The 26,971-nt window shown below is 44.2% G+C and overlaps 1 protein-coding gene across 1 annotated transcript in view; it reads right to left on the bottom strand.

Annotated features, from left to right (window-relative positions):
* The window catches only part of LOC136626314 (WD repeat-containing protein 5-like), a 57,628-nt gene that overhangs the window by 2,043 nt on the left and 28,614 nt on the right, over window positions 1-26,971 (bottom strand). The window contains exons 9-13 of the mRNA XM_066601270.1: window positions 18,811-18,899; window positions 16,643-16,850; window positions 15,217-15,342; window positions 2,010-2,178; window positions 728-801 (exon numbers count right to left, since the gene is read on the bottom strand). Of these exons, the coding sequence (XP_066457367.1) occupies window positions 728-801; window positions 2,010-2,178; window positions 15,217-15,342; window positions 16,643-16,850; window positions 18,811-18,899 (666 nt within the window). The remainder of the gene's footprint in view (window positions 1-727; window positions 802-2,009; window positions 2,179-15,216; window positions 15,343-16,642; window positions 16,851-18,810; window positions 18,900-26,971) is intronic.

Raw genomic sequence — 26,971 nt, forward strand, 5'->3', positions numbered from 1 at the left:
AATGATGTGTTTCTCCGCTACTTTCTGCTGGAATTAGTTTTCATTCACTCCTTTGTGTCGCTTTTATGTGGAAATTGTGGTTATAAGATAAGAGTCTGAGTGCTGATTATAATAGAGACGGCTGCACCGGTACGGGGAGGGCATGAAAGGACGGGCGCTGTTTTGTTATGCCCCTCCTCTGTTACATATAAATGTAGGACCCCACACATAGACAATAAATAGTATATACACATTATTACAGCTGCACGGGGGGTCCAATACAAATCCACTCATATACAGCTTGTATATGGCAGCAGCTGCCTGTATATTGATAAATGGTGCACTAAAGCCTTATTAACCCCTTCAGTGGCAGGTTTATTACTACCATGTCATGCCTCACAGGGCAGATTTTTTTAAATGGGTCAACAATGCAATTTGATCTCGCAAGTAATTTGACAGTTGGTATTATGGCAGGGAAATCTCCAGGGCTTGCTGCGCTGAGTATGCAGTAAAAACCCCGGAAGATGTCAGAGGACAGCTCAGTGGTCTGCACATTTCAGCACTAGAGCTGTCCACGGAAATCTTCCGGTGTTTAACTGCATGGTCAGTGCAGCAGGCCCCAGAGATTTTCCGGGCGTGCCACTAAAGGGTTTAAAGGGGTTGTTTCCCTTGACAAATCCTTCTTAATCAGTTAACTTGTGGTTGACACAAATCCCAGGATAAGACCCCGTGTCCTTGGTCTCCTTACCCTCCTCATCTTCTGATTCAGTCTCTGGAGCAGGAAGCAGAAAATCTGGACAGAAGTGAACCCGTACCGCAGACCTACGACAAGAGCAGATAATCACCGGAGATTCTTCCATGATGGTTGGATAAAACATTATTATATAGGATACAAAAAACATATAATAAATCACCATTGAGAAGGCTCACTAATGGACAGTTATATATCATACCTCCAACTCTTCCAACTCTCCTGGGACATTTGGGAAGATCCCAAAAAGAAACCAAAGAGTTGGCAAGTCTCCTGGAGGCTGCACCGCACTACTTACTTTATGGGCGGCTTCCCTTTCTATGCACACCTTGCAGGATCTTCACGTGCACTTTGTTTCATCCTCCTCCATGCTCTGCTGCTTACCCTCTGGCACTCAGAGGAATGAGAGAGAGCCGTGAGAAGAAGTCAAGATGCACATGAAGATGCCACACGTAGGAAAGGAAGACAATGATAAAGTAAGTAATGCAGTTGGAGAAGGACTTGTGAGTCACAAAGGAGGGGAGCACTATTATGCAATGGAGGCACAAAGTATGCACTATTACCTAATGGGGCACAAAGTGAGCAATATTAACTAACAGGAGCACTATTACTTAATGGGGACACTACCGTATTACCTAATGGAAGCACAAAGTGGGCACAAGTAACTAACAGGAGCACAAAGGAAGCACTAATACTTAATAAGGGTACAAAGGGAGCACTAATACTTAATAAGGGTACAAAGGGAGCACTATTACCTAGTAGAAGTACAAAGGGGGATCTATTACTTTGTGGAAGGCAAAGAAAGGCATTATAAACATTATAAAACACAAAGAGGGCACTATTACCTTATGAAGGACACAAATGGGTGAAGCACCAGGAGGGTATTATTACTGTGTAGGGGGTACTCAGGTAGCTGCAGGATGAGGAGTCTCCAGGTACCTCCTTAATTTTAGTACCTTTGTAATGGGTGGGGGCTCTAAATAGGGGCTGTAGCATGTGCCACAGTCGCTAATCTCCATTATGGCGGTTTCTGGAAGATGTCCAGTACGCTAGAAATGAATTCAAAATTAAATCCACCAACTACAATATACCAAGTGTAATCCGGTTCAGACAGAGGAACACACAACAGACTGAGTCTTAGGTTCTTCTAGTCTACACTTGTCTCCTCAACACATATTAGTCAGTGATGAGGCAGGAGGAACAAGATACCTCACTTATATAGTTATATGTTCGATATGACTGGCAAGGTTCAAATGTATTCAACTATACGAGGGCTCACCGGTCCAATGCTGCTCCTCTTGGAAGCTCCTCCCACAGCAGCAGTTCCCTCCCTCCTGTCACCCATCGGCACAGCCCATTGGAAGTACATGAAACCGCCAAACATAAGAACCGAGAGACTTCAGGGCAGGACAAGGTGCACAGATATTTGCCCGATTCCACATTGCGGACTGCAAAGACAAAGAGTGTGAAATCAGGGAGGTTTGTGCAAAAAGGCCAGCGAAAACTTTTTACGGTAAAATTCCAATAATCTGGCATTCGTGGGCTTGCAGAGCTGCTTGATTATCAAGTACTCTGGACCACCGGATGCCTATACACACAGACAGATATATATTTAAACAAACACGGATATATATACTCCCTGATGAACATGATGGCGTCAACACAGATATGTCGATGCTCTGGTAGGGGGTCTCCAGGATACTCAAATGTCAATAATGCGCAATCATGGCAGCGAAATGGTAATCAACGGTTTATCTAAAGGCCTTTAAAGATACGGTACAACCGCTACTGGTACCATCACTGATCTCACGAGTGGCTTCTGGTGCCCTTATGGTGTATCAGGGAAGGAGACATAAAGCTTTGGGCTCGCCTGTCCACAGATGGAGGACGTCAGTAGCATGAACCACAACCAGCACCAGCGGGGGGCTTCATTTTGCTTTCTTGCTACGAGATCCCCTCCATTGTATTTACAACCCCATTAACCGGCATGTTCAGCTAAGCCAATTTCAGTAAAGATGTGGGAGATGAGTGGCAGCCCAACAGCTCAGGAGTGGCTTGTCTCTGTGGGTAGCAATGGGATCCAACAAGAGGAATCGAACCAGTCTGCCCCATAGTTCATCCAACATTGGACCAAGTACTAGATCAGTGTTTCTGCCAAGAACAAAAAAAATCTGTCTATGGGCAGCTTAACCTCTTAAAGGAGTTGTCCAATTACTGGACAACTTTGCCCCTATAGCTCCAACCGAGCTAAAACTTGATTGGCTGAAGCAGTCAGGTGACCTCCTATGACATCATCTTCCACAGTAAACACCAGGAGGACGGCAGGACTATAGTGCTGGATCCCCAGGGCAGAAGAGGGGTAAGTACTACTCTTTTTCTTAATTTAACACCGATGGTAGTTATAGGGGCAATGTTGTCTATTAAGTGGACAACCCCTTTAAGGATACGGCCTAGTTTGGTACTTAAGGATGCAGCGACTTTTTTGGCAGGAGCTTGAAGGTTACAGAACGGGGGTCCAGGGAGCAATGTCTTATACTCACAGACACCCCATTCCTGCACCGTTTCCCCGAAGTCCGTGCACTCCAGCAGCGTGACTCTTTTCAGCCACTCTGTGCTTGTGCTCTCCCACAGAGATGAATGGGAGAGCATGTGTACTGCTGCCGTGCACGGACTTTGAGGGGACATAGCACAGGAATGGGGTGCCCGCTGAATATAAAACACCCCTCCCTGGACCATGTTCTGTGACCTTTAAGCCCCATAATGTTTTTTATGGGGCTCAAAGGTCATGACAGGTTCCCCCTAAGAAGATTTGCGCTTTATCATCCCTGGATTGCTGCTTGCAACATCCATGTCACATTCTGCCTGATGCTTTACTATTGAGCTACGGTGTCAGACCGGATGATCACAGGCGAGAATTTACAAGGAAAAACATGTTTTTCAGCAGAGATTTCCATTAACGCCACATTGTGCATTTGGACCTTCTTGCATTTTTTTTGCCTGCGTATTCACTGCATTTACTAGGAGGTCCCAGGGAATTCTCCTGCCTTCCTGAGTATTTTCGCGATCCCATTGACTTTAATGGGCAATTCGGTACATAATACGGCCAAAATAGGACATGCTGCGATTTTTTTCACGTTCATAATATACACATGTGAAAAGTGCATGTCTGAATACTCCAATGTAAATCAATAGTGTTTAAAGGGGATTTGTCATTAGAAAAAAAAATCAATACTTCTCTATTCCTACCCAGGCAGCCTTCTTACCGCATCTTCTACTCACCTATCTTCTCCTGGCTCCACCAGTCCCCCAGGTCACATCATCTCCAGTCGTCCGGATCCTCTTCTTCCTGTTTTGGAGCGTCCATTATCCGCAGTTCACTTCCTGCATGGCAGTGAACGTAACAAGTGACGTAGTGCTCACTGCCTAGCAAAGAATGACGAATCCTCAGCAGCCTGCTTTAGAGTGCATGCGCAATATCTCGCCGATAGTGTTCCATATAGCATATGAAACACTAGGGCTGAGACATCGCGCATGCGCAGTCCATCTAAAGCAGCGTGCTGAGGATTCAGTATTCCCTGCCAGGCAGTGAACACTACATCACTACTTGAAGGAAGCAGAATGCCGGCAAAGTACGCCTCATCACAGGAAGAAGAGGATCCAGCCGGCTGGAGCTGACGTGACCCGGGGGACTGGAGGAGCCAGAAGAAGATCGGGGAGGAGGAAATCTGGCAAGAAGGCTGCCTGCTACAGAAAATGGGCATTACACTTTTGGACAAACAGTTTGCTCTATTTCAAACAGCTGTAGCTTCGGTTATAATGGTGCTAGAGACATGCTTTTGGTCTCATTTTAAAGCAAATAATTTTGGCTGTAGCACCAATAGAACTGGAGCTATAGCGGTTTGAAGTGGGGTCTGCAACACTGAATATACAGATGTTATATCAGTCTGTGCAGAGCAAAGGGAGACAAGCGTGCAACAGAGAAGATCTGTGAAGCTCCTGTATATCTCCTGTCCCACGGAAGAGGTAATATGGGCATTTCAGGATGTCATCAACCTCCCACCGCCGCATCAATCAAAGAACTTGTCCCACAAAATACAAGGCGTCACACAGCTACATTGATAAAAGAATAAAAAGAGTTATGACTGCTGGAACACAAAATGATTTACTGGTTCTTAAGTTTAAAATTAGTTATGTCACTAAGGGGTGAAAAATGAGCTTTAAGTGACTAAATTCTGCGCCAAATACATTTATACAAACCATAAATTCAAAATCTGCAATTGAAAAGTGACATTATTAAGAGGGTTTTTCCAATTATAATGTGTCTGTTAGAGGGTTAAAATCTAATGATTTGTTATTGCACGGACCCGTCGAACCTGGAGCGCTGCAGACGTTGTGCTGAATGTCAGGCGGCTCATCAGTTGGGTAGGATACAGCGGGGTCGCTCTGCTCTCCTGCCTCATTCTCCACTTGTTACAATCATTTTCTCATCTTCATAGAGGAAAAGAAAGTTCATTTTGCATTATCGCTCCCTAGAGGTCACCTGCAGGAACGAGACGAGCGTAGCGAGCGCGGACGCAGACGAAAAGCAATTAAAGGAAATTAGTAAAATAGTGTGCAGGAGAAGTAATGGAACAACAGATGAAATCATCATCCGAAGGGCTGCGGCACAGAGAATACATACCTGCAGGCGAAACAAAGAATGAATGCGGCATTCTAGAGCCGGCCTGCGCTTGTATGGTTAGCACTCTGAAATACTCTGTGCTGCGGAAAAAACCCATTTAGTCCACAGTGGCCTCTCACACGTCTACATTCCACCTCTTACACCATAACATCTCCCGTCTGGTGTTTTTGTCTACACTAATACAAGTCACTGTTCTCCACAATATCAGCAACCGCAGTCCCTGAAATACTCTGTGCTGTGGGCACCCAAACTGCAACCCAAAACCAACTTATCGCAAACTGCCAACATGGCAATTTAAACTGAATACTATGGCTGAGACAGTATTGTGCCCATGCACATGAGATGTACCGGCGGATGCGAGGCGTCTTTATGTAAAAAAAACTCCTACAGTGACCCCAGTAGTAATAGTGACCCCCACAGTGGCCCAAGTAATAATAGTGTCCTCCATATTGGCCTCAATAGTAACAGTGACTCAGACAGTGCCCCTGGTTGTAATAGTGACCACTATATTGGCACTGGTAGTAATAGTGACCCCCATAGTGGCCTCGGTGGTAATAGTGTCCCCTATATTGGCCGCAATAGTAATACTGACCCCCACAATGGCCTCAATAGTAATGGTGACCGGCACAGTGGCCTCAGTAGTAATAGTGACCCCCATAGTGGCCCCAGTAGTTATAGTGTTCACTATATTGGCCCTAGTAATAATAGTGACTCCCATAGTGGCCCTGGTAGTAATTGTGTCCCCTATACAGGCCCCAGTGGTAATAGCAACCCCCACAGTGGCCTCAGTAGTTATAGTGTCCCCTATATTGGCCTCAGTAGAAATAGTGAACACTACAATGGCCCCAGGAGTAATAGTGACTCCACAGTGGACTCAGTTGTAATAGTGTCCCCTATATTGGCCTCAATAGTGATAGTGACCCCCCCCCCCAGTGGCCTCAATAATAATAGGGTCCCCAATATTGGCCCCAATAGTAATAGTGGCTCCACAGTGGCCTCAGTTGTAATAGTGTCCCCTATATTGGCCTCAATAGTGATAGTGACCCCCCCAGTGGCCTCAGTAATAATAGGGTCCCCAATATAGGCCCCAATAGTAATAGTGACCCCTACAGTGGCCTCAGTAGCAATTCTGACCCCCACAGTGGCCCCAGTAGTAATAGTATCCCCTATATTGGCCCCAGTAGTAATAGTGATCCCCACAGTAACTCCAGTTGTAATAGAGCCCCCTTGAGACAGATATACTTGCCTCCTTCTGGTTTTCACAATGCTGTTGCTCCTGTGCTCGGCGTTGCTGAGGGTGGAAGTGTGAGCACCCCCGGATGCCTCCTCCCTTCTCCTCTCCTCCTGCGGAACCAAGGAGGGCAGGTCAGAGGAGGAGGAACCCAGGTGCACACACTGCCATGAGTGTGTGCATTCCGCAGCAGTGCCACTGAGTGATTACCAGCCGGGAAGCCACGATACCCCAGCTGGTAATCACCTTCATGGTGACCCGACGTCCCAAAAGTAGAAAAGACATCCTGAAAGCGAGACAAAAAGGCTGTCCCGTTTAGGGACCCTGGGGAAAGCGGGACACAGGATCCCAAAACAGAATTGTCCCGCCGAAATCGGGACATCTGATCACCTCATTTTAGTGTAGTAACGAGCGCATGCCTAGAGAGAGGGCTCTGAGGACCCCCTTTGGCACGCATGCAATAGGTTTGCCACCTCTGGTCTATGGTCTCCCACTTGATCCCCCATTCATATGCAGCTTTCATAATCACAAGACTGGACTGATCTCTGCCATCTAAGTTCAGTTCTATCATATCCTGAAATACTATGTGCTGCTGTGGCAACCCTGCTGTTTCGTGTCACTGTTAGTCTGTGGTTTCCAATCGTCCCCGTAAATTAGTAGTTCTGTCCCCACCAACCTCATCACAAGACTAGACAGGTCACTGTTGGCTAAACGATCAGGTCAATCCTGTCCTGAAATCCTCTGTGTTACAGTGGCACACCAAATATACCCTCCTCACACGAAGACACCACCCCTGCAATGTGAAGACAAGTCACTGCTCCTGAAATACTCTGCACTGCTTCTTCCACTATCGTAATCTTAGTCTGTTTACATACAGACCATTTATATAGTAAGACAAGTGGACAGGTGACTGCCTTCCCCAAAACCAGCACACCCTCTCCTCAAATACTCTGTGCTGCTAGTTCTTGTATGCCACCATCAAACATTTAGTCTGTATTTTTTGATTTGTCCCCATCCACATACATCCCTCTTCTGAATGACATGAGTGGAGAAGTCACAGCCCCCAACGGGATCTCCACAGTCCTTTCCTTAAATACTTTGTGCTGCTGGAGACCCTTCAATTATCTAATTCAGTGATTTCCCACTCACATGTAGTCCTTGTCTCATTAATAGAGTCACGGTAGTGAACTGGCCACTGCTCCTCTCCCGAAATACTCAGTGCTGCTAATTCCTGTCCGCCACCCACTAAACTCTGTCTGTTCCTATTTCTGCCCCATACATTCCCGTACCTCTCTTCAATAACAAAATTACATGAGCGGTTAGGACACAGCAACCTAAAAAGATCATTCCACCCCTCTTACTGCACCCCTACAGAATCAATCCACCCCTATCACAGTCTCCCTACGGAATCAAGCTACCCATCTTAAGACCCCCAACAAATTCACTCCACCTCTCTTACTGCCCCCTACAGAATCACTCCCCCTCTCTCACTGCCACCCAACAGAATAACTCCACCCCTCTCACAGCCACCCAACAGAATAACTCCACCCCTCTCACAGCCACCCAACAGAATAACTCCACCCCTCTCACAGCCACCCAACAGAATCACTCCACCCCTCTCACAGCCACCCAACAGAATCACTCCACCTCTCTCACAGCCACCCAACAGAATCACTCCACCCCTCTCACAGCCACCCAACAGAATCACTCCACCCCTCTCACAGCCACCCAACAGAATCACTTTACTCCTCTCACTGCCACCCAACAGAATCACTCCACCCCTCTCACTGCCACCCAACAGAATCACTCCACCCCTCTCACAGCCACCTAACAGAATCACTCCACCCCTCTCACTGCCACCCAATAGAATCACTCCACCCCTCACTGCCACCCAACAGAATCACTCCACCCCTCTCACTGCCACCCAACAGAATCACTCCACCCCTCTCACAGCCACCTAACAGAATCACTCCACCCCTCTCACTGCCACCCAATAGAATCACTTCACCCCTCTCACAACCACCCAACAGAATCACTCCACCTCTCTCACAGCCACCCAACAGAATCACTCCACCCCTCTCACAGCCACCCAACAGAATCACTCCACCCCTCTCACAGCCACCCAACAGAATCACTCCACTCCTCTCACTGCCACCCAACAGAATCACTCCACCCCTCTCACTGCCACCCAACAGAATCACTCCACCCCTCTCACAGCCACCTAACAGAATCACTCCACCCCTCTCACTGCCACCCAATAGAATCACTCCACCCCTCACAGCCACCCAACAGAATCACTCCACCCCTCTCACTGCCACCCAACAGAATCACTCCACCCCTCTCACAGCCACCTAACAGAATCACTCCACCCCTCTCACAGCCACCCAACAGAATCACTCCACCCCTCTCACAGCCACCCAAAAGAATCACTCCACCCCTCTCACTGCCACCCAACAGAATCACTCCACCCCTCTCGCAGCCACCCAAAAGAATCACTCCACCCCTCTCACTGCCACCCAACAGAATCACTACACCCATCTCACTGCCACGCAACAGAACCAATCCACGCCTATTAGGGTTACCAACAGAATCAATTCATCCTACTTAAGGCCGATTTAGACACAACAAGAATCGCTCAAAAGAATCTTTTAAGCGATTTTCGTTCTTTCTAAATGCACGGACATTGTGCAGTTTTCGTGCACGAGTCATTGATCACTCACTTCAAGTTTTCTTAAATTGAGCAATCAGCTGTTATCAGTGGAGCAGGCTGTTATCACAGCCGGCTGTGCTGATAAGATTCTCTCTGCCTGTGTCCTGCTGTGAATTCACAGTGGGGCACGGGCAGTAAGCACAAAAACAGCTGTATTGTTCGGTGAGAGATAGTGGCGGTGTCCCGCTGTGCCTGCATAGCTCTATAGTAGCTACTTAGCTACTATAGAGTATACAAAAACGATTGCTTAAACCTGTCACTCAAACTGTCCCCCAACAGAATCATTCTACCCCTTTAACTACTCCCAATAGAATCACTCAACCCCTCTTATTGCCCCCCCAATAGAATTGCTGTACCCCTTCTTAAATACTCTGCCCTGCTGGAGACCCTGCTCCTTCCATAGCCTAGCCCTCATTCAGATATTTCCCTGTCCCATGCATCTCTTGCTTCACTAGTGGACCGGCCGCCGCTTTAGCCCCGGCCAGCAGACTCCTCTCCTTAAATCCTCTGTGCTGATGTGACATTCTAGGAATCCGTTCCGCTGTAGTAGCTTCTATGTCTGAAATGTCGTTGTGCACGTTTATGGAGATTACAACCAGCCTTTGCGCTTTATGACCTCTGTGTAAGAGGCTTTGTGCCTTTCGATGGCGGCAGATGTCTTTGGCGACTCGTAATATCCTTGCCTATTGTAATCAGGGAGAGATTACAGAGCGGCCCAAAGTAAAGGTTCATTTTTCTCTTCATAAATCTGAAAATATTCCTTTCACCAGCAGACAATTCTTGTTCCAGGATACATAATATTCCCTGCGCTTTAGCGCGTTGCGCTCCTTATGGTAAGGCCGCACATTACTTTTAGTGCTTTTTTCTGCGACGTTCAATAAAACATCTCAGCCGTGAATGATTCCAGCTCCATTTGTAATTTTCCGCCTGAGCTCAATAAAACAATCATTTAATGATCTTGTAGTTCGACCTACATAATGCAGGTTACGCGGTATGCAGGCGCAGCAATGAATTACTCCGTCTGACACACGGGGAGCTCTTTAACTGAAATATGCTTCTATCAGAAAATAACTTGACGCCCGCCTGTTACCGCTTATATTTCCTACAGAGACGGGATGGAGCGTTCTCCTAACAGATGAAGAGCCGAGAAAAGAAGAGGGGGGGGTATGAATGGCGGTTATCGAAATATATCTGCAGCTTAGAGAATCATGCACCTTCCTGCAACTTTGGACCTAAGAGGTGTCCTAATCCTCCATTATAAGGATGTATCATGGAAAGCGACTGCAATGCTGATAATATTAATGCATATATTCTTGTACACAGGAGGCAGTATTATAGTAGTTATATTCTTGTACATAGGAGGCAGTATTATAGTAGTTATATTCTTGTACATAGGGGGTAGTATTATAGTAGTTATATTCTTGTACATAGGAGCAGTATTATAGTAGTTATATTCTTGTACATAGGGGCAGTATTATAGTAGTTATATTCTTGTACATAGGGGCAGTATTATAGTAGTTATATTCTTGTACATAGGGGGCAGTATTATAGTAGTTATATTCTTGTACATAAGGAGCACTATTATAGTAGTTATATTCTTGTACATAGGAGCAGTATTATAGTAGTTATATTCTTGTACATAGGAGGCAGTATTATAGTAGTTATATTCTTGTACATAGGTGGCAGTATTGTAGTAGTTATATTCTTGTACATAGGTGGCAGTATTATAGTAGTTATATTCTTGTATATAGGGAGCAGCATTATAGTAGTTATATTCTTGTACATAGGGGGCAGTATTATAGTAGTTATATTCTTGTACATAGGGGGCAGTATTATAGTAGTTATATTCTTGTACATAGGGGGCAGTATTATAGTAGTTATATTCTTGTACATAGGGGGCAATATTATAGTAGTTATATTTTTGTACATAGGAGGCAGTATTATAGTAGTTACATTCTTCTACAAAGGGAGCAGTATTATAGTAGTTATATTCTTGTACATAGGAAGCAGTATTATAGTAGTTATATTCTTGTACATGGGGGGCAGTATTATAGTAGTTATATTCTTGTACATAGGAGCAGTATTATTGTAGTTATATTCTTGTACATGGGGGGCAGTATTATAGTAGTTATATTCTTGTACATAGGAGCAGTATTATTGTAGTTATATTGTTGTACATAGGGGGCAGTATTACAGTAGTTAAATTCTTGTACATAGGATGCAGTATTATTGTAGTTATATTCTTGTACATAGGGGGTAGTATTATAGTAGTTAAATTCTTGTACATAGGGGGCAGTATTATAGTAGTTATATTCTTGTACATAGGGGGCAGTATTATAGTAGTTATATTCTTGTACATAGAGGACAGTATTATAGTAGTTATATTCTTGCACATAGGGGGCAGTATTATAGTAGTTATATTCTTGTACATAGGGGGCAGTATTATAGTAGTTATATTCTTGTACATAGGGGGCAGTATTATAGTAGTTATATTCTTGTACATAGGGGGCAGTATTATAGTAGTTATATTCTTGTACATAGGTGACAGTATTATAGTAGTTATATTCTTGTACATAGGTGACAGTATTATAGTAGTTATATTCTTGTATATAGGGAGCAGTATTATAGTAGTTATATTCTTGTACATAGGGGGCAGTATTATAGTAGTTATATTCTTGTACATAGGAGCAGTATTATTGTAGTTATATTGTTGTACATAGGGGGCAGTATTACAGTAGTTAAATTCTTGTACATAGGATGCAGTATTATTGTAGTTATATTCTTGTACATAGGGGGCAGTATTATAGTAGTTAAATTCTTGTACATAGGGGGCAGTATTATAGTAGTTATATTCTTGTACATAGGGGGCAGTATTATAGTAGTTATATTCTTGTACATAGAGGACAGTATTATAGTAGTTATATTCTTGCACATAGGGGGCAGTATTATAGTAGTTATATTCTTGTACATAGGGGGCAGTATTATAGTAGTTATATTCTTGTACATAGGGGGCAGTATTATAGTAGTTATATTCTTGTACATAGGGGGCAGTATTATAGTAGTTATATTCTTGTACATAGGTGGCAGTATTATAGTAGTTATATTCTTGTACATAGGGAGCAGTATTATAGTAGTTATATTCTTGTACATAGGGGGCAGTATTATAGTAGTTATATTCTTGTACATAGGGGGCAGTATTATAGTAGTTATATTCTTGTACATAGGGGGCAGTATTATAGTAGTTATATTCTTGTACATAGGGGGCAATATTATAGTAGTTATATTTTTGTACATAGGAGGCAGTATTATAGTAGTTACATTCTTCTACAAAGGGAGCAGTATTATAGTAGTTATATTCTTGTACATAGGGGGCAATATTATAGTAGTTATATTTTTGTACATAGGAGGCAGTATTATAGTAGTTACATTCTTCTACAAAGGGAGCAGTATTATAGTAGTTATATTCTTGTACATAGGGGGCAGTATTATAGTAGTTATATTCTTGTACATAGGGGGCAGTAAAATAGTAGTTACATTCTTGTACATAGAGGAAAGTATTATAGTAGCTATATTCTTGTACATAGGAGGCAGTATTATAGTAGTTATATTCTTGTACATGGGAGCTGTAAAATAGTAGTTATATTCTTGTACATAGAGGAAAGTATTATAGTGGTTATATTCTTGTACATAGGAGACAGTATTATAGTAGTTATATTCTTGTACATAGGGGGCAGTATTATAGTAGTTATATTCTTGTACATAGGAAGCAGTATTATAGTAGTTATATTCTTGTACATGGGGGGCAGTATTATAGTAGTTATATTCTTGTACATAGGAGCAGTATTATTGTAGTTATATTCTTGTACATGGGGGGCAGTATTATAGTAGTTATATTCTTGTACATAGGAGCAGTATTATTGTAGTTATATTGTTGTACATAGGGGGCAGTATTACAGTAGTTAAATTCTTGTACATAGGATGCAGTATTATTGTAGTTATATTCTTGTACATAGGGGGCAGTATTATAGTAGTTATATTCTTGTACATAGGGGGCAGTATTATAGTAGTTATATTCTTGTACATAGGGGGCAGTATTATAGTAGTTATATTCTTGTACATAGAGACAGTATTATAGTAGTTATATTCTTGTACATATGAGGCAGTATTATAGTAGTTATATTCTTGTACATAGGGGGCAGTATTATAGTAGTTATATTCTTGTACATAGAAGCAGTATTATAGTAGTTATATTCTCTTACATAGAGGGGCAGTATTATAGTAGTTATATTCTTGTACATAGGGGGCAGTATTATAGTGGTTATATTCTCTTACATAGGAGCAGTATTATAGTAGTTATATTCTTGTACATAGGAGGCAGTATTATAGTAGATATATTCTTGTACATAGGGGGCAGTATTATAGTAGTTATATTCTTGTACATAGGGGCAGTATTATAGTAGTTATATTCTTATACATAGGGGGCAGTATTATAGCAGTTATATTCTTGTACATAGGAGCAGTATTATAGTAGTTATATTCTTGTACATAGGGGGCAGTATTATAGTAGTTATATTCTTGTACAGAGGGGGCAGTATTATAGTAGTTTTATTCTTGTACAGAGGGGGCAGTATTATAGTAGTTATATTCTTGTACATAGGGGGCAGTATTATAGTAGTTATATTCTTGTACATAGGGGGCAGTATTATAGTAGTTATATTCTTGTATATAGGAGCAGTATTATAGTAGTTATATTCTTGTACATTGGAGCAGTATTATAGTAGTTATATTCTTGTACATAGAGGACAGTATTATAGTAGTTATATTCTTGTACATAGAGGACAGTATTATAGTAGTTATATTCTTGTACATAGGGGGCAGTATTATAGTAGTTATATTCTTGTTAGGGATGAGCGAGTATACTCGCTAAAGCACTACTCGTTCGAGTAATGTGCCTTAGCCGAGTATCTCCCTGCTCGTCCCTGAAGATTCGGGAGCCGCTGCGGCTGACAGGTGAGTCGCAGCGGGGAGCAGGGGAGAGCGGGCGGGAGAGAGGGAGAGAGAGATCTCCCCTCCGTTCCCCCCCCCGCTCTCCCCCGCAGCTCCCCGCCCCGCGCCGGCCCCCGAATCTTCAGGGACAAGCAGGGAGATACTCGGCTAAAGCACATTACTCGAGCGAGTAGTGCTTTAGCGAGTATACTCGCTCATCCCTAATTCTTGTACATAGTAGGCAGTATTATAGTAGTTATATTCTTGTACGTAGGGGGCAGTATTATAGTAGTTATATTCTTGTACCTAGGAGGCAGTACTATAGTAGTTATATATATGACAATGAACCTGATTGCAGTGGGCGCTCACATACTATGTTAGGTGCAGGAATTTGTTTTAACCCCCATTTCTGTGCTGCAGTGTGAGCACCGCATGTAGTCCGTGATGTTCATAATTAGTGCCCCTCCCTCTTATCCACTACAAGGATTATTGACAGCTTTATTTCTATACTGTGCGAAGAAAGAAGGCTGCCAATCAGCGTATGGGAAGTTGCAGCATCTAACGCTTATGAATAACATACGCAGCGCGAGCACAGTATAGAGCGGACTGCATGCTGTGCTTTCGCTGAAGCACAGAAAAATGGATTTTAAGAAAACTACTGCACCTAACATAGTTAATGACCCCCCACTGCAATCAGGAGCTCTGCTGCTATTTATGGTGCCTAAAGATAGGGAAGTCTGCTAACAGATTCCATAATGTAACTGGTTCTGTACCTTAGAAGACACTGTTGAGGCTCTGTAAGGTAACCTGGTGTACCGTATATAGGCCACCAGCTATCAAACTGCAAAGTGGGACATTTCACATATTGCAGCACTTACCATTCAGATAGCCATGTCCTTGGTCAATGTTAAATCCAGTGGTGATGAAGAGATTGTTGGGTGTAACAGCTAACGCATCAACAAATCCGGAGCTAGAATTGTGATTGGACAGACGGATGAGTCGGTCTGAAAAATACAAATTTGGATGTATTTAAGAATAGGACATGATGATAGATGGGCGTCTTATAGCAGCCTGATATGGCACAGGGCCCACAATTTCCAGCAGTGTTATCCCCCGCTACACACATCAAGTGTACATGTCCTTTTAATATCATTAAATCTTAAAACTTTCTGCCATCTTTATATCCGATTGTCCACTTCTGAACCTGCTGAGCCCCGTTATACATGGGTTCCATTATAACTCAGAGCTCAGATTCAACCGAGCATACTCTGGTGGGCTGAACTGACTCTGACAACCAGAACTTATCTCGGCTGAATTATAGGTTGCTTCAGTTGTCGGAGCGATCCCACAATAATGTGTAAGAAACAGCCCAATGATCTGCTCCCTGGTTAGGCTACATTTACATTGCACTCAGGACCCCAATCACGACTTCTGTCCATGGCTCCATTTGGATGGCCGAAAACGGAGTTGTGATGGAACCGTGTACAACTCTATAAGCTGTTGTTGTTAGAGAGGAGACCAAAGCCGCAAGCTTTGGTCTTTGCTTTAGTAGGTTTCCATTTGATTCCAGAATTTTGGCTAGAGAGAATAGCACAAATCGACTATGCTATTCTGTCTAGAAAAAAATGCTAGAATCCAACAGACATGTGCTAGAGCGGAGACCGAAGTTTGTAACTCTGGTCTCCTTTTTATTAAAGGGGTTTTCCAGGGAGAATGCTACTGATGACCTATCATCAGGATAGTTCCATCAATAGTTGATCGGCAGGGGTCCGTCACTCGGGACCCCGACCGATCAGCTGAACGGCTGCATGCTGTCAGTGCTGCAAAAAAACAGAGGTCGAAGCGGAAGCAGTGAAAGTCACTGCATCGACCTCTGTGTAATCGCCGGATCTTGTAACAGCAGGAACGGCTCTCATGGATTTCAATGAGAGCTGTGCTTGCAGTTACAAGCGCCGGCCACTACACATAGGTCGGCACGAAGGCTTCCACTGCTTCCGCTCCGACCTCTGTGTATCTGCAGTGCTGACAGCATGTGCCCGCTCAGCTGATCGGTCGGGGTCCCGAGCGACGGACCGCAGCTGATCAACTATTAATGACCTATCCTGATAATAGGTCATCAGTAGTATTCTCCCTGGAAAACCCCTTTAATATTTGGCTATGGAGCCGTCCAGGGTTCCTTCTGGACATTGTTTTTAGCTATTCAGACAAAGCCCTGAGACATGGGACAAAGCCCCCGAACAGGGAACCGAGAGCGCCCTCCTCTGGATCTCTTCTCCTAGACTCCCCCCTAGGTCTGAATCTCACCTTGCTTCCAGTTGACGGCTTTAATGCACGATCCCTGCGTCGCCAAGTATAGCCGGTCTTTAGTAGCACAAAGACTGTACAAACCCCTCAAGGAAAGTGCCAGAGGGTCACAGGAGTGCTGAAGACTCAGTGCTCCAGAAGAAGGGACGACTCTCCAGACCTTCAAGGAACCTTCTGATGAACCCGAGTACAGAAATCCCGAATGGAACTAAACAGAAGAGAGAATAACTAGATGTTACCCTACTTTCCAATGCTAATATAAGCTGCAGAGCAGTCCGCAGAATGTAATCCCTCATATCAGTGCCTGTCCACAGCGCGATTCACGGTCTAATTTTCCTAGCTCAGTTATCTTTGATCATAGCTGCAAGTTCAAGTCTCCTGTGGGGACTGAAAAAAATGTTCATTTGAAGTCAATAAAATTCAAGAAAAAATCTAAATAAAAAAAAAAATTAATAAAAAATTTTAAAATCCCCCTTTTCCATTTTTGCCGCAAAAGAGTCTAAAAATAAACAAAATTTGCATCACCACATCTGAAAAGCTGGATGTATCCAAGTACTGCGTTATTTATCTCACATTGCGAATGCCGTAAAAGGTGCATAATGCCAAAATTTAATTTTTTGGTCTCCCAATATAAGTGGAATAAAAAGTGATCGAAAATCATATGCACTCAAAAATGGTAACAATGAAAACTACTGGTCACCCCGCAAAGCATGAACCGCCATGCCGCACCATCGCTAAAAAAATAAAAAGGTTATTTGGCTCCGCAGAGGACGACAAACTAGCATTTGTTTTTTAATTTAAACTTTTTAAGAGTAGTAGATTATGTAGTAAAAAAAAAAAAAAGTAAACATCTTATTGTCATTATGGTGCTGATTAGAGATGAGCGAGCATACTCAGTAAGGCAATATACTCGAGAGAGCATCGCCTTTTTTGAGTACCTGCTGGCTCATCCCTGAAGATTCGGGGGGGGGGGGGGCGCGGGGGCGGCGCAGGGCAGCGAGGGGGAGCGGTGAGGAGAGTGAGAGAGATCCCTCTGTCTCTCTCTCCCTCCCGATCCCCTCTGCAACCCCCAGCTCACCCCTGAATCTTCAAGGACGAGCCAGTAGGTACTGGAAAAAGGCATTGGTCTCTCGAGTATATCGCCTTACCGAGTATGCTCGCTCATCTCTAGTGCTGATCCATAGGATGAAGTTAACTTGTCAATGTTGCTGCACCTTAAAAGCTGCAACAGAAAAAACAAAGAATGCCTCAATTGTGTTTTTTAACGCTTTCATGTCATTCCACTTAAAATCTCTAAAAGTTTTCGAATACATTACATGCTATATTAAATGGAACCATTTGAACAGACAACTGGTCTCGCAGAAAAACAAGCCCTTATTCAGCTACGTCGATGGAAAAATGAAGAAGCTACAGACATTGGAGAGGGAAGCTGCAAAAAATGAAAGTCGGAAAGTTGAAAAATTGCTGGAAATTAAAGGGTTAAAAGTGCTTTGCAGGTCCTGACCATATGGTACATAGTGCTGGGATTCAGGGGGCACTAAAGAGAGACTACCAGTCATATACTGCCCCCTCAGGTCTGAACTAAGCATTACACACATTGGACAAAAGCTCTGGTCCTGCCGATTTTGGTCGGGTGCGGATAGCCCCTGCATGTGTTTGGGGCCTCCTGACTTTCCTCTAACGGATCATGTTGGGAAAAAAAGAAGGATTTTGATGCTTGATCCTTTTCTACACCCTGAAGATAAGATGCCAGAAGAGCTGTCAGTTTGTATAACACATGATTGCTGGGCCATGCTGATTGTCCAGGTGTATGGGGGACGCAGGTGTATGGGGGACGCAGGTGTATGGGTACCTTAGCAGGTTTGCCATGTTGGCTCCTTTCAGTTACTTAGAGCTCATACATCTTGACGGCGCCTCCTATACCAGTGCCAATCACACAGTGAGCCCGTAATATTAGTGCCATCCACCCAGTTCCCCCCTCTTAGGGGGCCACTAGGGGGCGCTCACATGAATCTTCGAAGCCTTGTACTCATACCTGTGAGCAATGCAGGGAAGAAAGCCCAGAGTTGCGGTCTAACGACGGTGCTACGTTCTCTGCACCAGAAGACCCTGCAGTCTGTGGTGCCTTCTGGACTATTGCACACCGCTGCTCTAGACACCCCTATTACCTGTAAAGCCGTGACCTTCTCGTCATGTGATCTCTGGGACTGAAGGTTTTCTTGGGTTTCCAGATTCCAAACCTCAATCTTTCCACCATCTGAAACATAACAAATACATTATGGGACTAATCCTCTGTCTGTAACATCACTGCGGAAAATGGTTATCGGCTAATCACATGGGAAGTGTAGACCATTTCTACGTAGCTAAGGCTTACAGCGGTTGTCCCACAAAATAACGGTAACCAGTGGATTACTGGGGGCTCAACCACTGGGACCAGTAGTCCGGAGGGTCCCCAAGTGAATGGAGCCATAGTTGCTTCACTGCTCTACTAACTTCCAAGCACTCGGCTATCTCCGGCGGTCCCCATGAAATAAGGCGCATGTGCGATCAACGTTTCATTTCTTCCAGGATGCTCCAGATCCCTGCTCTGCTGATTGGTGGGGTACCAACGGTCGGATCCCCAATGATCATCAATCAGCCTCTATACTATGGACAGGGAATAATGTAAAGAGACTTTCACCTACTTTTAGTCCTATGAGCTAAACTCATGGGCTGAAAGTAGGTGACCCGCTGAGTCCGGGGATGTGTTATACTTACCTTTCTTGTCGTTCCCCCGGTGTCAGCGCTGGAAGCCTCCACTGCAGAGCAATGAGCAGCGCTGCTACGGCAAGAAGTCCACCCAACATAAAAATACAGCGAGCGGACTACTGAATGACGGACACCGACGGACTGACGGGGAATGCACTTACATCCCTGGACGCAGCGGGTCACCTACTTTCAGCTTATAAGCTTAGTTTATAGGGCTTAACGTAAGTGACAGATTCCATTTAACCCTTTGCAATCCAATTTTGGATTCAGGGTTTCCTAGGGGGCTCTCTCTTTCTGCCATTATACAATGGCGCCATCTGTTGGCTAGAGCCAGTACTGCGGTACGTGACATGCTGGAGAGGCCCCTGACAACAGAGCGGCTAGTAATCTACAGTAAGAATACCCTGCTGGACGTCTTCTGACATCGGAGCTGTACAGCCTTCAATCAGAATGTTTTCAGATGTCAGACAGTGGATTGGAAAGGGTTAAAGGGCTCGTACCACAATCAACTTTTATCTATTCTCCACACCGCTAAGACCCCCACAGATCCCAAGAATGCAGCTCCTGTGTCCCATCTCCTCCTCACTGCACCCCCACAATGAGGGGCAGGTTAAATGGGCAGCAGTTGAGCATGTGTGGTGGTGCTCCATTCATCTTCAATGAGACTACCTGACTATTTCCATTAGCTCCATTGAAATGAATGGAGAGGCGCTGTCCATGTGTGACCACCATTCAATTCAATCTCCACGTCACTATTGGCTGATGCCCGCAGTCAGAAGAGGGGGACCTCTGTTCTTAGGATTGGTAGGGGTCTCAGTGGTGAAGCTCCCACGATCAGACTTTTATCACCTTTCTTATGAAGAGTGGATCAAAAGTCGATGGTGGTGCAACTCCTGTAATTTTTTGGGTCAACCCTATTAATCAGTCAAAAGTTCTGCAACTTTATAAATCTTCTTGGATTTTAAATTCATCCCATTTTATCATGGTGTTCCTGCACTGACAGGTCAGGGGACCCCCGCTCTTGAGGTAGGTGCACAAGTGTACCTCTTTATTCATTCCCTGCCTAGATTTGGTGGCCGCTGACATGTGGATTAGGGGGCCACCATTCTGGAAATAGGTGCGGGTCCCAGATTGGCCCATGTAGCCATCTAACATTTATGGCACATCCTGTGAATATGCCATAAATATCTGCAATTAGAACAAACTTTTAAGATCTCTGCTTGCCATCAGTGAACAGCCACTTACTTGTATACATGCATAAGCTAAAGCAACAATAGTGCTGCATTTACTGAAGGGTGAACAAAGCCTAGGGGTCTACTCACTTGGGCGCATTTAACATCTGAAGTCCATCTGAACTTGTAGCCGACAGAACTCAGACCCATGAAAGTGAATGCAGTCATTCTCACATGGGATCTTGTTATGGGCTGATGATCTATGCTTATAAATCACAGAATGTCCCATTTTGGTATGTTTTCATATCCCAAAATCGCCATGAAAATCAATAAGTGCTTAAAAAAAAATAGCAAACACGGAATGCACTTGCACGGCACGCATATGCGTTGTTTATTTTTTCACGCACCTATTAACTTCAACGGGTGTTTTAACCCCTTGAGTGGCACGCCCGGAAATTTTCCGGGATGAGCTCCACTGCTCATAGCGACATAGCCCGGAAGATTTCCGGGCTATGTATCACTATGGGAGCTGCAGAGCACAATGCCACAAGCTGTGACAGTGTGCTCTGCCTGCACAGACCCACAGAGAACAAAGCAAGGGCTTTGAAAAACCAGCAGAAGATATTGCCGATCTGCCGGCAATCTCCTGCTTCTAAGTCTCCTGCTTTGTTTACAGGTTGCCATAGAGACCATTGGCTTGTCAAAAGCAAGCCGATGGTCTCTGTGGCAGGGAGAGCTTGGTGCTTGGCTGTCAGAGGACAGCTAGGTACCAGCTCTTACAGCAGAGATCAGAGAAAACCTCCGATCTCTGCTGTGTTAACCCTTTACATGCTGCAGTCTATGTGACTGCAGCATGTAAAGGGCTGTCACTGCAGCATGTAAAGGGCTGTCACCATCGGACCCCCGGAATGTGATCAGGGGTCCTGATGGGTCCCTGTGGAAGTCCCCTAAAGGGACAAAAAAAAAAAAAGGAAAAAAAATTATAAAAAAAATTATAAAAACACTTGTCTCCCTTTACTTTGTAAAAAATCAAAAATACAATCACACATGTGGTATCCATGTGTTGTAATGACCCAGAGAAGGAAGTTAATACATTATTTAACCCCTTAATGACATGGCCCATTTTTTTCTTTTTTCCCCCATTTCTTTTTTTCCTCCCCCCTGTTTAAAAAATCACAACTTGTCCCGCAAAAAACAAGCCCTCATATGGCCATGTCAATGGAAAAATGAAAAAGTTATGGCTCTTGAGACGCAACTGCAAAACTAGTTGAAATTCAATGATTAGACCATTTTAAAAAACCTGCCCTGGTGGGCACGACAGGGTGGTAGGAAACCTGTCACTCAAGGGGTTAAAGGGGTTGTCCAATTGTACACCATTTACAGCCTATCTTGAGGATAGGTCATCAATAGTAGCTCGGCGGACGTCCATCACCCATGACTCCTGCTGATCAGCTGTTCTCTGAGATAGTGCACTTATGTACTGAGTTGCTTTATGCAGGAAGCAGACAATGCTGTTCCTACTGCAGTGGCCAGCTTTGGTATTACAGGCACTGAGGTTAAAGGGGTTCTGACATGACAAAAAAAAAACAAAAAAAACTTTACTTACCTTGCCTGGCCAGGATCGATCATCAGGCATGTCCCCTCCATCCGGCATCGTCTTCTGTGGCTTCTAGAAGCACAGCTGGAGCGGTCAAAATGACCGCTTCCTGCTCTGCTCAGTTCGTGAGCCACTTCCGAGGTGAACGGACGGGCGCCACGTCACAAGCAGTGCTTGCTGTGGGCGGCCCGTCCGTCCTGGCTGAACTGCAATTTCTGCGCGTGCGCACTGGAGAGGCGGCCCGTCCTGACTTCTGTCAGAGGGCACCTGTCTTCTGTGCCTGTGCGCAATCCCGCTCGTCGGAGGAAGAAGACTGCCTGCTGGGAGATGACCTCCGCGGCACAACAACAACTGAACACAAGGTAAGTATTAGGTTTTTATGCTTTAACTGGCCAAAAATCATGGGTTTCCTGTGTCCATTGGGCAGACCAGGGAACAATGGCTGTTAAAGTATAAAAACCTTTTTCGTGTCAGAACCCCTTTAATGGGAACTTGGACTGCAATACCAAAGCCGGCCACTGCAATGGAAACCATGTTAATTCTAAATAGAATGTATATCAATAACCCATTCAGCGCTCCAGCGTACTTCCTGTTTTTTCTTTTTAAATCGGCCCTGTCCTTTTTGTAATACCGAAGGTAAAACTCATGTTGTGATAAGCCACGCCCCTAACCGCCTCTGGCCACACCCTCTGTCCCGCTGTCTTGGGGCTCCACGAGAAACTTGTGCTTCAAAAAAGGCTCCATGGCTGAAAAAGTTTGGGAACGACTGATCTAGACAATTCTCTGAGCCATACACATCAGCAGCGCAAATCTCTCTCCTGTCCTGATAGTTTGCTACAATGTATCAGCGCAAGTATCATACCCCAGTCTGACAGCGGAACTCCCCGCAGAATTCCATCTCTGAAAAACGTCGTAAAATCTGCATCTTTTTGCCGCAGTTTTTGAAGCGGATCTGTGCTCGGTTTAAGCCCCGTCAATGGGCCACATTTACACACGGAATCCCGTAAGCGGATTTTGCCCATTGACAAGGCTAAATCCGAGTGCATTTCCACGCCAAAAAACGCGGCAAAAAGATGCAGATTTTGACACGGTTTTTCGAGGCGGAATTCACCCTGAAAATTCTATGGTGAGTTCTACCATGTGAACAAACAGTAAGAAGCATTCAGTTAAAGCAGTTACTCAACTTCTGGATAGAAAGCATAATGTTTCCATTCACTGACAGCAAGCAAAGGTCCTGAACACTGAATAGGTGAAAGGGAAAGCAGTAGAGCAGTCACAGCCCTAAACCAGCACTTCATCGCTGTTATTCCAAGGGCCAGTGGTGGCCCAAAGGGTCAGAAACCGACCAATCATAAAGTGATGGCATATCCTAGCGATACAGAACCTATGATATAAATGGGAATAACTCTTCACTAGAATGCAAAACTGCAGTGTAAACTGACACAAAGTGAAATCGGAGTCTGAGAAGGTCAAAAGAAGAAGGATAAAGACTTATATGCCAATCAGGGTTTATAGAAAGTTGGGTTGCATCTCCTATAGTGACTGTAATACTTGTCAGGAGGGATTACAATCCAGGACTTGGTTCTTATGTAAGAGGCCAAGATAAGTCAGGAAAAGGAGGAACAGAACACCAGACGCCCGTGCACAAAAGCAGAGCTCAGGGATTTATATTTCTAGGTCATCTGTTATTTTCTGGGGGGGTTGTGCATTTCAGGAAGGAATTGAGAGGTAGTTGGTCATAAAGTATTAATAGAGCCAAAAACAGATAGAGCTGAATGGAATATCTAACAATCTGACAGAAGAGGACGACGCAAGGACTTCGCTGAAGATTTACTTCTTATTTCCAAAGGAAATATTTCTTGTGTTTAAAGGAGAACTCCGGCCAAATCCGTGATCACATGGTGCGTGCAGCCCCTAACTAGTCAGGTTACAACTGAGCACCGGCCAGGATAGGAAAGCTTTACTGCACATGTCCACCATTGTATATCTTCTCTATACATAAAGAATACATATAGGAAAGGTTCAGTAACTTTGAAAATATATTACAGTACTTATGCTGTACTGCTCCTGAGTTACATCCTGTATTATACTGCAGAGCTGCACTCACTATTCTGCTGGTGGAGTCACTGTGTACATACATTACTTATCCTGTACTGATCCTGAGTTACATTCTGTATTATACTCCAGAGCTGTACTCACTATTCTGCTGGTGGAGTCACTGTGTACATACATTACTTATCCTGTACTGATCCTGAGTTACATCTTATATAATACTCCAGAGCTGCACTCACTATTCTGCTGGTGGCTTCACTGTGTACATTCATTACTTATCCTGTACTGATCCTGAGTTACATCCTGTATTATATTCCAGAGCTGCACTCACTATTCTGCTGGTGGAGTCACTGTATACCTACATTACTTATCCTGTACTGATCCTGAGTTACATCCCGTATTATACTCCAGAGCTGCACTCAATATTCTGCTGGTGGAATCACTGTGTACATACATTACTTATCCTGTACTGATCCTGAGTTACATCTTATATAATACTCCAGAGCTGCACTCACTATTCTGCTGGTGGCTTCACTGTGTACATTCATTACTTATCCTGTACTGATCCTGAGTTACATCCTGTATTATATTCCAGAGCTGCACTCACTATTCTGCTGGTGGAGTCACTGTATACCTACATTACTTATCCTGTACTGATCCTGAGTTACATCCCGTATTATACTGCAGAGCTGCACTCAATATTCTGCTGGTGGAATCACTGTGTACATACATTACTTATCCTGTACTGATCCTGAGTTACATCTTATATAATACTCCAGAGCTGCACTCACTATTCTGCTGGTGGCTTCACTGTGTACATTCATTACTTATCCTGTACTGATCCTGAGTTACATCCTGTATTATATTCCAGAGCTGCACTCACTATTCTGCTGGTGGAGTCACTGTATACCTACATTACTTATCCTGTACTGATCCTGAGTTACATCCCGTATTATACTGCAGAGCTGCACTCAATATTCTGCTGGTGGAATCACTGTGTACATACATTACTTATCCTGTACTGATCCTGAGTTACATCTTATATAATACTCCAGAGCTGCACTCACTATTCTGCTGGTGGCTTCACTGTGTACATTCATTACTTATCCTGTACTGATCCTGAGTTACATCCTGTATTATATTCCAGAGCTGCACTCACTATTCTGCTGGTGGAGTCACTGTATACCTACATTACTTATCCTGTACTGATCCTGAGTTACATCCCGTATTATACTCCAGAGCTGCACTCAATATTCTGCTGGTGGAATCACTGTGTACATACATTACTTATCCTGTACTGATCCTGAGTTACATCTTATATAATACTCCAGAGCTGCACTCACTATTCTGCTGGTGGAGTCACTGTGTACATACATTACTTATCCTGTACTGATCCTGAGTTACATCTTATATAATACTCCAGAGCTGCACTCACTATTCTGCTGGTGGCTTCACTGTGTACATTCATTACTTATCCTGTACTGATCCTGAGTTACATCCTGTATTATATTCCAGAGCTGCACTCACTATTCTGCTGGTGGAGTCACTATATACATACATTACTTATCCTGTACTGATCCTGAGTTACATTCTGTATTATACTCCAGAGCTGCACTCACTATTCTGCTGGTGGAGTCACTGTGTACATACATTACTTATCCTGTACTACTCCTGAGTTACATCCTGTATTATACTCCAGAGCCGCACTCACTATTCTGCTGGTGGAGACATTGTGCACATACATTACTTATCCTGTACTGATCCTGAGTTACATCCTGTATTATACTCGAGAGCTGCACTCACTATTCTGCTGGTGGAGTCACTGTGTACATACATTACTTATCCTGTACTACTCCTGAGTTACATCCTGTATTATACTGCAGAGCCACACTCACTATTCTGCTGGTGGAGTCACTGTGTACATACATCACTTATCCTGTACTGATCCTGAGTTACATCCTGTATTATACTCGAGAGCTGCACTCACTATTCTGCTGGTGGAGTCACTGTGTACATACATTACTTATCCTGTACTGCTCCTGAGTTACATCCTGTATTATACTCTAGAGCTGCACTCACTATTCTGCTGGTGGAGACATTGTGCACATACATCACTTATCCTGTACTGATCCTGAGTTACATCCTGTATTATACTTCAGAGCTGCACTCAGCATTCTGTTGATGTCAGAGCTGAAATCTACCTCTGCTGGTCCCAGTGTATGAAGAGACTGTACGGCATGTATTTTTGATTTTGTTCTTCACACTCATGGATACAAAATGTGTATTCCATGAGCGGAAGAAAAATCGCAGCATGCTCTCTCTCTTACAGCAAATGCTGCGTGGATGGTCTCCATTGATATCAATGGAGGCGTCCAACCTGCAGCCCATATTCAATTACCATTGTGTGTGGGCTATGCGTACCTGTGTTATCGGTAAGCGACGGTGCGGATAATACAAACAGACAAAAACGAAACCTATACTGCACATGACCGCCTGCAAGCCTCCACGGTCATCCGCAATACAGGTTAGTGCCATATGCAGGGTCACTGGCCGGGCTCACAGCCGGAATCTGCTGCGAGCCTCCAGCGTCTGGTATCCGACCCGGTCGTGTGAGCCTGGCTTAATAGGTCATACGGCCCAGGGGTTGCTGAGCTGGAATACCTCTTTAAGATGTGAAGATCCTGCATACAGCATCCCACATCTCAGCTTCCTGCTAGTGACAGTTCAAGTTACTGACGTTTTTCCTCCACCTGCTGTAAG

This window comes from Eleutherodactylus coqui, chromosome 4 (genome assembly GCF_035609145.1).
Source record: "Eleutherodactylus coqui strain aEleCoq1 chromosome 4, aEleCoq1.hap1, whole genome shotgun sequence".
In the NCBI taxonomy this organism is placed as follows: domain Eukaryota; kingdom Metazoa; phylum Chordata; class Amphibia; order Anura; family Eleutherodactylidae; genus Eleutherodactylus; species Eleutherodactylus coqui.